At 44.2% G+C, this 15,554-nt stretch overlaps 1 protein-coding gene across 7 annotated transcripts in view; it reads left to right on the plus strand.

The window, feature by feature from the left end:
* The window catches only part of TSPOAP1 (TSPO associated protein 1), a 71,143-nt gene that overhangs the window by 30,251 nt on the left and 25,338 nt on the right, over positions 1-15,554 (plus strand). For all 7 annotated transcript variants that reach the window (XM_080562789.1, XM_080562790.1, XM_080562791.1 and 4 more), the window contains 7 exons: positions 4-54; positions 5,969-6,152; positions 6,544-6,764; positions 10,516-10,625; positions 12,171-12,280; positions 13,798-14,613; positions 15,139-15,290. In XM_080562789.1, the coding sequence (XP_080418915.1) occupies positions 4-54; positions 5,969-6,152; positions 6,544-6,764; positions 10,516-10,625; positions 12,171-12,280; positions 13,798-14,613; positions 15,139-15,290 (1,644 nt within the window). The remainder of the gene's footprint in view (positions 1-3; positions 55-5,968; positions 6,153-6,543; positions 6,765-10,515; positions 10,626-12,170; positions 12,281-13,797; positions 14,614-15,138; positions 15,291-15,554) is intronic.

Consider the following 15,554-nt stretch of genomic DNA (forward strand, 5'->3'; position numbering starts at 1 on the left):
TAGGCACAGGCAGAGGCAAAAAGGGAACATGAAGGAGCAGTACAGCTTCTAGAGGTAAGACAAAATAAAACAAGATGGTTTAGTGGCTGCAGAGTTGGTATCTTTTGTTCTTAATGTCAGTTTTCTTGATGCCCTGGATTGTATTGGTTCTTGAGCAAAATGTGATAAAGTATTGACTTGACACAAAATGTTACTGCTGTGTACAATTACTGGTTGTGCTGGCAGAGTGTAGTCACTGGGGTAGAGTTTTGTGTGGTTAAATCGTAACTTGTTCAGTCCTCAAATAGGTTATTTCATTCAGACCGTGCCCAGCAACTCTTTCAGGGGTGCATTAAGTAACCAACCTCAGATCTGCCTGCTCCATTTCCAGGGTCATCTGCAGGGAGGAGGAATACTTGTGTCCATGTTATTTGATATATTTTTTTGTGTGCATAGGTTCTATGCTTTTTGGTAGAGAAGAAAGGAGAATTGTGTCCTTTGCCTGAGGATAACGAGTGATGACGTTTGAGGCAGTGCCCTTGTCCCATTTGCTAGTCTGGGACCAGTTGTGTGAGTGCTGTGACATCTGCACAGAGTGTGCTTTGCAATGGTGGCAGACAGCTTAATGATGCAGGCTAGCAAATGGGATGAGCCCTGTTTTGGTTTGCATTGTCTCAGTGGTTAAGATGACTTAGGAGAAAACCTTGGCTGTGGATTCCTGGAACTGCAAATGCAAAGCACTAAACCCTGAAACTTGATGTGATAATTTGGTGCCTGCCTGAGTGTGGGGCTAGGTGTGATGGCTCATGGAGCAGCTTCTGCTCTGTCTGTCCACTGAGGCTTTCTGAGTACTAAAATATCTGAGAAAGAGCAGAGTGCCTCATTGTACACCTGGACATGGAGATCTCTCACTAACAAGGCTGTGGCCGTGTCTGTAGTGGTGACGTACAGTCAGAGGTGGCAGCCTGAATTGCCTATGTTGACCAGTGTGCAACAGCTCTGCGGTTGTTAGGAGCCCAGAAGAATTGAGCAAGATGGTAAGTTACCTTTATCCATAAGGTTGCTCCATGTCTGTAAATGGCATCTCCTCTGAGTGGGCATGACCTGTATCCGAACTGGAGATCCTAAGAGTGCTGGGCTCCTAACTAGATGGCACTGAAGTTGTTGCAAACTGGGTGAATATTGAAGGGAAGTGACATATATATTGTCCCATTTCCATGTTCTTTCTGGGATACCTGCTTTTGGCTGCAGAGACAGGATCAGGGTTGGTATGTGTGCTACTCTTACGTCAGTTGGTATTTAGCTGGCCTCTTAGCAGCCTTTAAGGCAAGGGAGGTTTGATACTTGACACGTTTTCTGAACTAATTCATCGAAGGACTGGAGCAGCCTCTCAGGTTTAAAATAGACGTCTACCCATGTTGGGCAAAAAGGGGGCAGTTGTTTTGTTCAATTTGAGTAGCTGGTCATGCTCTTCCACAAGGGCCTCATCAGTTCTTCTTGCTTTCATATTTCTGGTACAGAATTACTTTATAAGTCAGTGACACCAGGTAGGCAAAAAGAGAGAGAAATTGTCATTGAAAGCTAGTTTAATGTGGAGCAACAGTTGTTTAAACAACTGAACTATAGTCATAGTCCTTCCAGAATATCAGTGTAGGGGCCAGATATGGGGTTGGGATTACTTAACACCTCATATTGTCATTTTAGATGTGTTTGGATTGCTTTTTGATGTAATATTAATGAAGAATGGGTGTGGTCCATTCCTCTTTTGGAAGAGTTCAGTCAGATGGTTGTCCTAAGTGGAGTTTTCTTCTTTGGAGATATTCAAAACCCAAAGAGACTGGGTTCTCAGCAGCCTGCTTTAGCTGACTCTCCTTTGAGCTGAGGGGCGTTGGACTAGATGATCTCCAGAGCTGCCTTCCAACTTCAACTACTGTGTAGCTCTGTGATAGGGAAGTGATGGGGATGAGTAGAGGTATGGAGTCGTTTCTTTGTGAGGAAATGCTATGCACAATGACCAGCTCTGCTTAGAAAGAAAACCTTGAGGGTTACGGTCATGGTGATGAAGGAATTTAGTAGTTTTTCTGATGTACATGAGACAAAGTGTCAACTGCCTTACGTACTTCATAGATGCCAAAGGCAACAGCCTGCTTTCAAGTATCCAGTGCAGAATTTTGTAGGGAAATGCAGTAAACCTGGCTCAAATTGGTTTGTTTTCCTTGACTTAGGAGCAGGGTGCATGACTGAGCAGGCTGTCTGCTGCTTGAAATCATGTCAAAGCCACGTTCTGAGCTGGGCTTTGATTCCCAGCACTCCTTGGTCTCAGACCTGGGGAGTCTGTGCACAAAGAATCCATTGTGTGGTAGGTAGGGATGGTTACAACGTGGTGGGAAAAGAAAGCTTGAAATTTAGCACTTAAACTCATTTGTTCAGATCTTACTGTGATTTGGAGGCCCTCAAAACGTGCATGGCTACCTTGTTCATGCATTTGATGTTGGGGATTTGGCTTTTGTTCAGCAAGCGGATGCTTGCATAGAGGTGGGAATCTCTGTATGGGACAAGGTGGGCACAAAGTTGGTGAGAGACAAATCTCACTCAAACTGAGGGTTGGGTTATCTTTGCAGGTTGTTGATTTTTGGCTAGTGTAACTGTTGATGTGGTTTTATATCTCTTTTTGCTTTTCTCCTTGCTACCAGAGTACTTTGGATTGCATGCAGGTACTGCAATAATCCTGTCAAGCAGGACTTTTTTCTCCTCTGTCCTGGCTTTGACAGTTGCTTGATATTCCTGTTTTAACTATACTCTGGAAAAGATTGCAAGAGTGTCACCTTTAAGAAATAAATATAGTTAAAGAAGCTGCCACTAGGAGTTTGATAGAGCAGCTGCTTTTCTGTTTAAATGCTTTGCTTTCTCAACCAATTAGAATTTTGAGCTTTTATTGGACTTTGACAGATTTTTCAGGTTTGGCCAACTGTGCACCTTCTCCATACATCACACACATTTGAAGGTCTTTGGGGAACTACTTGCAGTCCAAGAGTAAAGCATTTCCTTCAAAACCAAAAGCAATGGCAACAACATTGCAAGTGAAAGAGTCATGAAGAATAATACCTGCTGGCTTTGTAATTGCTTGGAAGACAGGAAGCAGAGATTGCGAATAGTAATTTTCACAGAAGAGGTAGTAACTAGTGAAGTAATAAAGGTATTACAGTCTGGGAGCTGTGCTGGTTGGCCTATTGGCAAAAGATTTGGAATAAGGGCTTCTACTGAAGTGATGGAGTTCGTACCTGGCAGAGAACAGATTCTGGCAGTCACCTTCAAGTCTGACTGCAAAAAGCTGTGAGAAGGTCTCACGAGTAATGGGGAGATAAATGACAGCACTGACTGGGCAAAGGCATGCCCATGGAGGAGAAGCAGCCATTACCAAAAAATGTATACCAAAAAATGTATACCAAAAATGTACACCATATACCAATACCATGGGCTCTCAGTTACCTGTTGTGACAGGAAAGGCAGATTTTTGAAGTATCTCTTTAATAAATAAAATGCCATCTCACTTCATAGTACTGGTCTTAAAGGCAAATACAGTGTTGGGAACTTTTAGAAAGGGAATTATTTTCTTTTCCGAAGAAAGCCTGAGGACATCAGGGTGTGCCCGCTTTCTGTAGAAGTAGCACCCACATCTCTGTGGAGTTATAGATGCTCCTTTAATCCCAGTGTAACTTCGGAGTTAGTCCTGCTTTGAGCAGGAGGTTGGACTGCAGACCTTCAGAGTCCTCTTTCACCTAAATCATGATTCTCTGATCCCCAAAACGGGTAGCAGAAGGTAGAAGGAGAAAGGTAGCAAAGGATGTCTGGATGGGGAAACGTCCTTTGTAGGAGGAGAATTGTAACAAAGCAGCCAAGGAGAGTATCTAAGAGGACAGGGCTGAGCGGGTAGTGGTTGGGTCTAGCTCAGTGAGGGAAATCGGTTCCTGAAATTAGTGGTCAGTTCTTGAATTGGTGGTCAGCGTGATCCCTCGAAGCTCTGCTCCTGCTCTTGCAGCCTTTTCTGGTAATCCCACTACTCAGTCTCAGGTTGGTGTGTGGCTCATCTTTCTTCCCCTTTTGGGATAAGTGTAGATGCATAGACACAAAAGTCTTCTGTCTCTTCTGTGTCTGGGGCTTGGTTCTTGCTCATTCTCTGCAGCTCTTGACCTTGTCCATGGGCTCCTCTTCCTTATCCCCCAGCTTCCTAGCACTGCCCTGGAAACTTGCTGCTTGCCTAGCCACATGCAAACCTCTGTGAGTAGTCTGCTAAGAGACATTCATTGCATTGCAGAGGAATCCTGTACAACATGACCTCAGTGACAGGGAGTTGACTGAGCAAGTAGAGAATTACAGACACTTTTGAAAGTTGCTCGTGGCGTGTAATAATCTCTTTCATTACAGGGGCAGTTACTCCTTGCCACACTTCAGACTTCACCAGGCTTCACTTAAAGACTGAGAATTTCTAGCTACTTGACAGGAAACAAATTATAAAACTGACAAGTTTAAAACAGGTGTTTTATGCTAAAATAAAAATGGGTGTACACTCAGAAATTGGTAAGGAGTGGGATAGAAAGATTTTGCAGTACTCTGAGACCAGAAAGAAAGCTTTATCCAGGTCAAAACTGTTATTTTTAGAGCTTCTTAGGAGACAGAAAGTCTGTTTCTAGAGTATTTCAAAGGCATGATTTAATTTTTGAGTTGGAAGGAGAAAAAGACATTTCAAAAACTTTTAATAGGATGGAAAATTTCGAAGAGCATGCTGCAGTCATCTGTTTTGATGTGCCTTACGTACGCAAAAGGACTAGATGAGTGACTACAAACCCTGGTGTGATCTCAGCCCAAAAAGAAAAAAGGGAACAAATGTCACCTCGTGCAAGGCAGAGCCTGTGCCTCAGCCAGATGCAGTGATGCCAAATGAAATATCTTCTGCGTGATCTCAGTTGAAGAATTTGTGATGAGAAATTTGCATCTAGCACCAATACTCTGTGTCTTCTTATTACTTGAAGGGCATGAGCAAGGTCTACACAGGAAAATTGTCTAGGAAGCCAGACTAAGCTGCTACATGGTGGCAAGAGAGAGGAGAGAGAAAGGAGCAGTTGTGTTCTCCTGGGAATATGCCTGCAGCTAGGGAGGGTGTGGGGATGTGTAAGGACAGCCAAGACTTGGCAATATTTTGGAATGGGAAGATACAGAGATGGTAGAAAGAGAACACTACAAAACAGATAAAAATACTTACCTAGCAGTGTAGTCTTAAGCTGAAGGAATGAGTCTTTCCCTTTCCACAGTATTTCCCCAATGCTCCCCTGCATATCATCCCGTTGAGATGTAGCTTTCTTGTACTCAGCATGCATTTTCCTGGAGCAAGTCATCCCTATAGGACCTGGTGGCAAACCACGTGGGCTGCTGGCATCACGCCAACATTCTGCAGTGCAGGCCACGGTGATGGTGCTCTATGCCCTTCCTGGTGTCTGGAAGTCATGCCCAGAACAGTTTGTGGGGAGGCCATGGTAAGGTTGTGGGAGCTTCCTGGAGCTTCTGGGGTGATGGAGGAAATAGAGCACTGGGAGAGCAATTCCTTTTGCAGACATGATATTAATGCCCTAATAAACATGCAAAGCTATCTCAGTCTTTTTCTTTCCAAAACTTACTTATCTTTGCCTCATCACATCCTCTCTTGTGCAAGACTTGGATAGGACATTAAAGTTCAAACTCAACATTTCAGGGATAATTCCTAATTGATCTTGTAGTCAGTCTCCCAATAGATAAGGAGTCTCAGGTTTCCGAAGATACTCTAGGTGCAGAGCTTCCAATTGCTATTGACCATTCCTGGGCAGGGCATACAGTTAGGTCCTTGCAGTCTGAGACCCACTCAGTTTCTGGAGTTGTAGCAAAGACAAATGCTGTTTGGAGCCTCAGTGGTGATTTTAATGTAGGTTTGTGCCTCATCTTGTGTCTCTCCTGTCAGGCCCGGGTGAAAGATCTAGAAGACCAGTGCCGCAATCAAACAGAGCAGTTCAGCCTCCTGTCTCAGGAACTCAAACAATTCCGACTTCAAACAGGAAAAATTGACCTTCTCACCTCTACACTGGTGACTTCTGAGCTTCCTCTTGCACTGTGCAGCTCTAGCCCACAGCCCCACTGGGAGAAAGGTAATTGCTGGAGATGCCTGGCCTGTGGTTGTTTTGATAAATGTGTTATTATTTGTGTAAGTGGAAAGGTGTAAAGAAAATAATGCAAATGTTTCTTGGGGATCTCTGTCTTTATCAGCTTCTGGGATCTCTGTCTGTATCAACTTCTGGGATCTCTGTCTGTATCTCTCTTTCTCTCGTAAATAACCAAAGTTCATTTTGTAGTCATGGAGAGAACTTGGCGCTTCTCTGACCAAATGGAGCCTAGGGTGCCCAGTCTGTTGCACGGTTAAATGAATCGCGCTTACTGAGACATGAGCTGCTCTAAAGAGTGTTTGCTCACTGTGATACTCGCTTTTGATCTTGTATTCTGACTGCGGCTAAAAGTAATGGATAGGTTATTTTATTGCAGATTCAACTGCTCCTGCATTGCTCACTCACCAAAGCACAAAGAAGGTTCACAATGAAGAGGCTGATGAGTTGGAGTCGTCACAGCGGGTTCCTGATGCTGCTGTTGGCTCCCCAGTTTCTGCTACTGGTTCTCAGAAACAAGCCAAAAAAGTTGAATCTCAGTCGAGCTCTTCAAAATCAGAATCCATGCAGAACAGTCCAAAATCCTGCCCAACTCCAGAGGTCAGTATGGGAGTCCCCTCTCGGGCCTGTCCTTTCTAGCCAAGGAATGCATTGCAGAGAGCCCTGTATTTCCTGGTGTTGCATTCGTTCCCTCTGGCTGACTGAAGAAAACCGTAGCAAAATGAGAAAACCTGTAGGAAGAATTGAAAAGGTCTTGGATGCCCATGTCTGCAGTGCTCATTTGTACATATTACTGCAGTTTAGGAAGGAATCAACTGACTAGACAGAGCACTGTGGGCTTGGAGAAGGAGGCAAGTGGGGAGGTCATATGGTAAGAATTGTGGGGAAGCTGTGGTTAAGCCTCAGTCATGGTTGCAAGCATAAAGTTTACAGACTGTTACTTTTAGCATGCTGAGGGACTATGCCCGAACTATTTTTGTCCCTGAGCTGTAAATGAGGGACTCGAGTTTCTTTGCTTGTTCTCTTAGGCGTACTAGTTTTATTTGTTTGAATACACCATGATACATAATACACCAAGATGCTGAGTTTGTGCTAACAAAGGGGTGAAGTTAATAGGCTTTGCCTGTTTGTGTCACCAAGAGACCATAGGTGGCGGTTTCTTCTCTTCCCCAGGAGCTCTTATGTAGTATTCCAGGGTTCATTTAAGCAGTCTTTCATACTCACTGCTGTACACTTGATATGACAATTTAGGGTAAGCTAGTGCTGTGAGTGGGGCTGGGTGTAATGGTGTGGGAGGCAGCTCTTGGTCTCTTGGTTCACTGATGTTTACTGAACGGCTAAAACTTTGGAGGCTACATGGAGTGCCACATTATACATGTGGAGGACATTGAAGTCTTGAGCTACAGAGCCCAGGATATTAATGAAGGAAGTTGGTGTGCCAAGCAGTGCTCACCACTGTGTAAGGTCTGAGAAGTTGTCATCTTCAGTGATAAAGTGATGGTCACACCTGGAAAGGAACATTTATCTGACTACTATCAGTTCTGTAGTGGGAAAAATTACTATTGTTCGGTGTAATTACTGTTGTTCAATGTCTCCCAAAACATCTTCATAGACAAGCTCAGGAAGTGCGGCCTAGATGAGTGGACAGTGAAGTGGATTTACAGTTGGCTGGATGGAAGAGCTCAGAGGGTTCTGCTCAGTGGTGCAGTCTAGTTGGAGGCCTGTAGCTAGCGGTGTCCCCCAGGGGTCAGTACTGGGTCCAGCATTGTTCAACTTGCTCATCAGCGACCTGGACGAAGGAACAGAGCGCACCCTCAGCAAGTTTGCAGATGACACAAAGCTGAGAGGAGTGGCTCATACCCCAGAGGGGTGTGCTGCCATTCAGAGGGACCTCGACAGGCTGGAGGGCTGGGCCAAGAGGAACCTCATGAAGTTCAACGAGGGCAAGTGCAGGTAGGGAGGAATAACCCCAAGCACCATTACAGGCTGGGGGCTGACCTGCTGGAGAGCAGCTCTGCAGAGAGGGACCTGGGAGTCCTGGTGGGCAGCAGGCTGACCGGGAGGCAGCAATGTGCCCTTGTGGCCAAGAAGGCCGAGGGGATGCTGGGCTGCATTCGGAAGAGTGTTGCCAGGAGGTCATGGGAGGTGATCCTGTCCCTCTGCTCAGCCCTGGTGAGGCCACAGATGGAGCATAGTGCCCAGTTCTGGGCTCCCCAGTACCAGAGGGACACAGAACTACCGGAGCGAGTCCAGAGGAGGGTTACAAAGATGATCAGAGGACTGGAGCACCTGTCATACAGGACAGGCTGAGAGAACTGGGCCTGTTTAGCCTGGAAAAGAGGAGACTGAGGGAGACCTCATCAATGTGTATAAATTTCTGAGGGGAGGGTGTCAAGAGGATGGAGCCGGTCTCTTCTCAGTTGTGCCCAGTGACAGGACGAGAGGCAACGGGCACAAACTGAAGCACAGGAGGTTCTGGCTCAATATGAGGGGGCACTTCTTTACTGGGAGGGTGACAGAGCACTGGGACAGGTTGCCCAGAGAGGCTGTGGAGTCTCCTTCTCTGGAGACATTCAAAACCCACCTGGATGCCATCCTGTGCAAGGTGCTCTAGGTGATCCTGCTTGGCAGAGGGGTTGGACTAGATGATCTTCAGAGGTCCCTTTCAACCTTAGCTATTCTGTGATTCTGTAAGAGGAGGCTTGGAAGCCACCCACCATCGCCATGAATACCTGAAGAGATCAGCGTGCAGAGTTTTTGGCTTCAGCAACACATAGATATGGGGACATTCCAGAGTGTTAGCCAGGCTGTTTAAAATCTACTCCGGTTGTCTACCTTTGGGTGTTACAGGGTGCAGATGTTTGTTGTCTTAGGATATGGTGCAGGATTGCATTACAAGGAGCACACTGCCCTGAAAAGGTGCTCTGAACTGTTCGAAAGATTAACTTCTGCAGTTCATATACTGGAAAAATATCTGCTGTTTGTTCCCAGTGCTTGCAGTGGGCATCAATATACTTAAAGTGAGTCTTAGGGCGGAGAGGGACTCTTTAGTCAGGTAGATAATGATAGGACAAGGGGGAATGGTCTTAAACTAAAAGAGGATAGATTTTGATAAGGCATTAAGAAGAAATTCTTCATGGTAAGAATAGTGAGGCACCAGAACAGGCTGCCCAGAGAAGCTGTGGATCCCATCCCTGGAGGTGTTCAAGGCCAGGTGAGATGGGGCTTTGGGCAACCTGATCTAGTGGGTGGTGTCCCTGCCTGTGGCAGGAGGTTTGGAACTAGGTGATCTTTAAGGTCTCTTCCAGCCCAAGCCATTCTATGATTCTGTGGTTCATCAAAAATACATTTGCCTTGAGGTGTATTTTAAAAAGGCAGGTTGAATTGGCTCGTTGGCATAGTTTCAAATAAACACAAGGTAAGTGCATTTCCTTAGAAAGAATGATTGCATTATCTAAATTATTGCCATTAGATACAAAATTTCAAAAATGTCTATCATAAAAGCTTAACACAAATATCTGGAATATGCTTCTGCCAGTAGCCACCAAATGCATTCAGGGTGCAGAACCGGCTTAGGAAGGTCCTTAAGAAACTCACTGCTAGCAATAGAGAGGCTATATCAGGAAGATGAGAGCTGTATGCTCACTCTGTTACTCTGTCTCTTATATGTTTTCCTTCCGCATAGGCTACTGGCTGTTATCACAGCCAGGTGTTTGGACGAGATAGAGCTTTGGTCTGAACTGATGGGGTCTTTTAATATTCTGAAAATACATAAATGTTAGATTGAAGTGTTTACATGTGCTGCAGGGGAACTGCCTGAATTACAAGAGCTTAGAGATTTAGAGATTTAATGCAACTATAAGGCTCCCTAGGTTCAGATTACCATTTGTATCTCAGACCGGGTCACAGAGATAGGAGGAACTGAATTTACTGCATTGGATATGTACAGTGGAAGGGGCTTCCAGAATTTCAAGTCTAATTTCCTGCTCATAGTGGGACCGCCCACCAACACTGGCTCAGTGAGGCCGTGGCTTTACCTAGCTGAGGCTTCAGCAATGGGAGATCCCCCAGCTCTGTGGAAACCTCTCCCAAGGTTGCATCACCTGCCTGGGCAAGGAGTTTTTGCTAATGTTCTGGAACCATTGAAACTGCAGCTTGGAGCTGTCATTCTTAGTACTACTTTTTCACCCTAAAAATCATTCTTCTAGACTAATGCTTAGCCCAAACTGGCCAAACTCACCACATACATCTGCTTAGAGGACTTGTTCACTACTGTTGGAACCTTTTGAGCATTCCTTCATTCTGATTTTGACCATATCTAATCCTTCATCTTTAATGTTTTTTTTTTTAGGTGGACACAGCGAGTGAAATGGAAGAACTGGATGTTGACAGCATCTCTCTAATGCCAGAGACAGGTAGCCAAGGCCCTGCAAAGCTCCAGGTCTTCTTGGCTCGATACAGGTAACATGTCATCTCATTAAGGTTAGACAGGTTATCTTACACTTGCCTAATTTACCCTGATCTATGATATGAACCACTGTTAGGCATGGCTGTCAGGTTCAACCATGTACCTGACTCATCTGTTGGACTTTTTTTTGGTGACTTATATTTCCTCCACAAGCAAATCCTGTGCATTCAGCATAACAAAAATGTAGCAAGCTCGTTAGCTATTCAGCAAGCGGCACTGGTTGAAATTTTTCTTTTGAAAATGATTTTGCATGGAAAGTTGAGTTCTGAATTGCCCCATTCCTTGGTCTAATTTTTAGAGAATTGTGTAGCCTTCTCCAAGAAAATCTTATTCCAACAATTAAGAAAACTTCAGCACAGAATTCCTGAATTGAGTTTTGGCTGAAATCTTTATGGTTGTTATTAAAAAGAATGTAATACTGAAGAAGGAGAGAAAAACGCCAGATTTTTCAGTTCATTTTTGCTGTCCATTGAGCTGCTATGGTCAAAGCCAAGTCCCTCCTTACAATTCCAAGAATGTTGGCATATGATTCAGCTTTTAGACTGTGGACTGGAAGGAGGAGAACTGGGATGATTCTACACTTATTAGGAGTAGATCAAATATGACCTGTGTGTTCATGTTCTAGTCTTGTGCCCATAAGGTCTTGCTCAGCTCAGAAAGGATAACATTGCTTCAGCATGCTGGAAACCGTTGTAAAGACTGAAGAGCAGGAATTGGCAGTAGATGCTTACAAGTTTCTTTATGAGGCTTTTTCGTCTACTAGGCTCTCTGATCGGCTTGTGGGTAGGTAGATTAGAACTACCTGGAGCCCAAATACTATCACCAGTGCATTTATTTAACAATTTTATGTGCTTTTGGACTGGCATTTAAAATGTGGAGTTACAGCACTGGGAGTTGGTTCTTGACAACTTGAATCATAAGGACTGGATAACTACAAAGGCTAGAAACCTTTTCTTCATTCATATGTAACATTCTTCTGCACAAATCAGCTCATTCTTAGGGTTTGAAACATGGGAATTTTGAGATTCTTTGCTGTGCTTATCCCCGACAGTTGTATGGCTGGTAAAGTATGCTTTACGTGTTTGAGACACTTTGATTCAGAGTGGTTATGTGCATGAAATGTAGAGAACTGTGTACATAAAAGAGTTAAGAGTGCAGGTGAATCTAAGGATGTCTAATTCAGAAATACAGAATCCTACAGCTTATTTAGTTGATACAATCAGGAGAACAACAGGCACTCAGGTAAATCAAATCTTTTTAAAACACTTTCTTGAGTCACTCTGATCTGTTCCTTCAGATGTCAAAAGACATCTCTTCTGCCACTCAGCAAAGCACTCCTAGCTGCTATTCGAACATGGAGCAATATAACGTTGGTTACATATAAAAGCATAAGCTGGAGTCTTGACCTTTGTCTGTGGAATTTGCTGCTTACAAAAGGTGGATGCAGCTAAAATGTAAGCTGATCTAACAGCACAGCTTGAAGGTGTTGCTATGAAAGTTGCTGTATGAAGTAAGGTTTCATATTGTTACTATTTCAGCTACAATCCATTTGATGGACCTAATGAAAATCCAGAGGCAGAACTTCCACTGACTGCTGGAGAGTATATTTACATCTATGGAGACATGGATGAAGATGGCTTCTTTGAAGGTGTGTTCTAGTGGGAGTGGAATGTGACTGAACTGCTGTGGAGATTTGATCCCATTAAAAAAAAAAAAGTTTAGTGAATCTTAAAAGCTCAAGATAAATGTTTTCTGTCCAAAGCTAGTTTGCTAGTGAGGAGAGCAGGTTCTGTTGGAAAATAGTTTATTTGCATCACGATTAAAGTCTAAAATGTGAAATCCTGGTCTGGTGAATTCAATGGGAGTTTTGCCACTACTTTCCATGGAGAGGACCAAGTTTAACCTATGGGTGCCTTCTGCAGGTGGTCTCTTACCCTCTTTCCAGTGGCTGCCTGCTGAGCCAGGGACCACAGGCAGTTGATGGTCTTGATCACCTCTTGCTCTTTTGGGCATATTAAGATGTAAGCTAAGCAGTTCAAACCACAGTGTTTATCCTGTTTGGTGTTATACAGTGTGTTTCTCTTTTGGCACCTTTGAAACCATGGTCCTCATTGACTAATGGGTGGATGGAATTGAAGCAAAGAATTATGGACTGTAAAATGTAGCGAAGTTTCTTTGTAGAGTTGGCATACGTATGGGGATATAGGGACCTGATTTATTCAGGTGCTTTGCAAGAGCTGAGGCAAATGCATGCCATGTTGCACTGCTTACTCTTTGGCTGTCTCCTTCCTTTCTTTCTTTCTTTCTTTCTTTCTTTCTTTCTTTCTTTCTTTCTTTCTTTCTTTCTTTCTTTCTTTCTTTCTTTCTTTCTTTCTTTCTTTCTTTCTTTCTTTCTTTCTTTTTTCTTTCTTTTCTTTCTTTCTTTCTTTCTTTTCTATTTCCAAGCTTCTCATGTATTTATTTATTTGTTGTTTAAAGAATAAAAAGATTATTCTTTACTAATGTTTTTTGCTTTCCCTGCGTTCACTTGATTTGCTGTAGGTAGAATTTGAAAGTAGGTTCAGTCCCTATACGGTGTTCATTTAATACTGATTTGATGGTTCTTGCACTTATGAAGAGTGCTGTGGTATCAGTTATCCCCACGTGTCCTTTCGGGACATCTTTATTACAGAAGCTAGCATAGCAAAGGAGGGAACTAAAAAGAAGGCCAGAGCTGAATACAGAACTGGATAGATGGAATTCTATGGGGAAATGCTGTGAAAACCAAATCTGTTTGGCTGGGAGAAGACATAAAATAGCTTGCATAGTTTGTGAAAAATAGAAAAAGACATTTAAGTTAGTAAAAGAGCTGTGATGGAAGAACAAGAGGATAATGAAGTAGGAAAAACCCATAAGCTTAACCCTTAATTACACAAAACACTCTCTGGTTAGTTGACTCTGAAGTGTGTAGAGCAGTGAGTTATCTCACTGTGGACATCGGGATGTAACGAGAGCAGCTGTCAGAAATGGAGCAAACTTGCCCAGGGATAACATCCCAGAGCTTTTTTCATTCCTGACTGCAGTGCAGTTGTGACCTAGCATAGACATTGTCACATTGTCTTTACAGATGGGTTGGAAGGTTGAACGGTAGGTGCAGTGGTAACAGGTTTCCTGTTTTTTGTTTAGGGGAGCTGATGGATGGCCGGCGAGGGCTGGTCCCCTCCAATTTTGTTGAGCGAATTTCAGATGATGACCTCATGACGTTTCTGCCTTCGGAGCTGAATGATCTCACCCATAGTTCATACCAGGAGAAAAGTTTTGTCAGTGCAAGCACCAGCAGTGGAGATAAGAGTGATTTCTCCATTGAAGAGAGTAGCATCAGTCCGTTGGTCAGTAGAGCAGAAGGAGACCAGGAGGAAGCTGTTAGTCACACAGCAGTGCCTTACCCAAGAAAACTGACTTTGATCAAGCAGCTTGCCAGAAGCATAGTTGTAGGCTGGGAACCACCACTTTTGCCGACTGGCTGCCCAGACATACAAAGCTACAATATCTATGTGGATGAAGAGCTACGTCAAAATGTGAAGAGTGGCTTTCAGACCAAAGCGGTGATTGAAAAGCTGGATTTAAAGGCGAAGGCTTACCGTGTGTCTGTGCAGAGTGTGACGGAGCAAGGCAGTTCTGATAAACTGCGATGCACTTTCTTTGTGGGGCGAGATTTTTGTTTGGCACCAACTATGCTGAAAGTCAGAAGCGTCACTGCCACGTCAGCAGAAGTCACATGGCTTCCCTGCAACAGCAATTATAACCACGCGGTGTATCTCAATGGGGAGGAATGTGACATAACAAAACCAGGGGTCTACTGGTATGCTTTCCGCAACCTGCAGCCAAGCACTCAGTATGTTGCCAAGCTGGAAGCCCGGCCCTTGAAAACTCCTTGGGAAGAGGTCCCAGAGGGGCAGGAGCAGAACTCAGCTGTGATACACTTCACTACCCCACTAGCAGGTATCAGAGCAGTCATGCCCATTGCCACTGTGCAGGAAGTGCTTGGGGCAGAGAGCTTTGTCAGTACTTTGCTGTGAAACCTTGGAGTAAAGGGAAGCAAGGTTTATTAGGATCTGAGGTGTGAGATGCTGTGCTGTTTTGCCTTAATGTTTTGTTCTTCTTTTATTTTAAGAATTTATTACTTCTGTTTTCATTTGCTCTGAGAAGACATCCCCTTTGCTGATTTGAGCAGCATGCCTCTTGGGACATGGACAATCAGTTTTGCTGTGACCTGCACTTACCTTGCTCTAAGGGTTGCTGCATCTTGGCCTCAGCTACTTTTGCAAAGTTTTGTTTTCTGTGCATTAACGTTTTCACAGAACAAGAGCACCTTATTTGCTCTGGTTTTGTCTTGCACTTCCCAAGACTTGGGGTTCTGCAGTGACAAGGCTGGCGTGAGAGTTTTCTTTTTGATACAAACGGGTTTAATTTAGTGTTTTGCTGTAGTGAGGTAAGCAAGAAAAAAGTCTGTTTGTTTTCTCAAAGGTACGCCTGATGCTCCTCTGGATGTCCAGGTAGAAGCTGGTCCCTCGCCAGGTATCCTAGTTATCAGCTGGTTACCTGTCACTATTGATGCCGAAGGATCTTCCAACGGAGTTCGAGTCACTGGTTACGCTGTGTACGCGGACGGGCAGAAGGTATGGAGCTGATACTGTGCAAGGCTGATGTTTGTGCAGGTGGGTGGCTGGAGGCTGGTGCAGGGCCAATGGGGCAGCCTCAGAGCCTCAAGACATCGAAAGCAGCCACTGACTGTACAAGTCAGGCATGTGATGATGTTAATGTCACTGTGGTGCTCCTGTGACCTGGACAGGACTGAGAGGTACTTTGTGTATTCTTGAGAAGTGGAGAAAAAGGAGGACAAGGCCATGCTCTAAAAAGGGAGGAAACGTGTTTTTGTTTTT

The sequence above is a fragment of the Anser brachyrhynchus genome (assembly GCF_964034855.1).
Source record: "Anser brachyrhynchus genome assembly, chromosome: 20".
NCBI lineage: Eukaryota > Metazoa > Chordata > Aves > Anseriformes > Anatidae > Anser > Anser brachyrhynchus.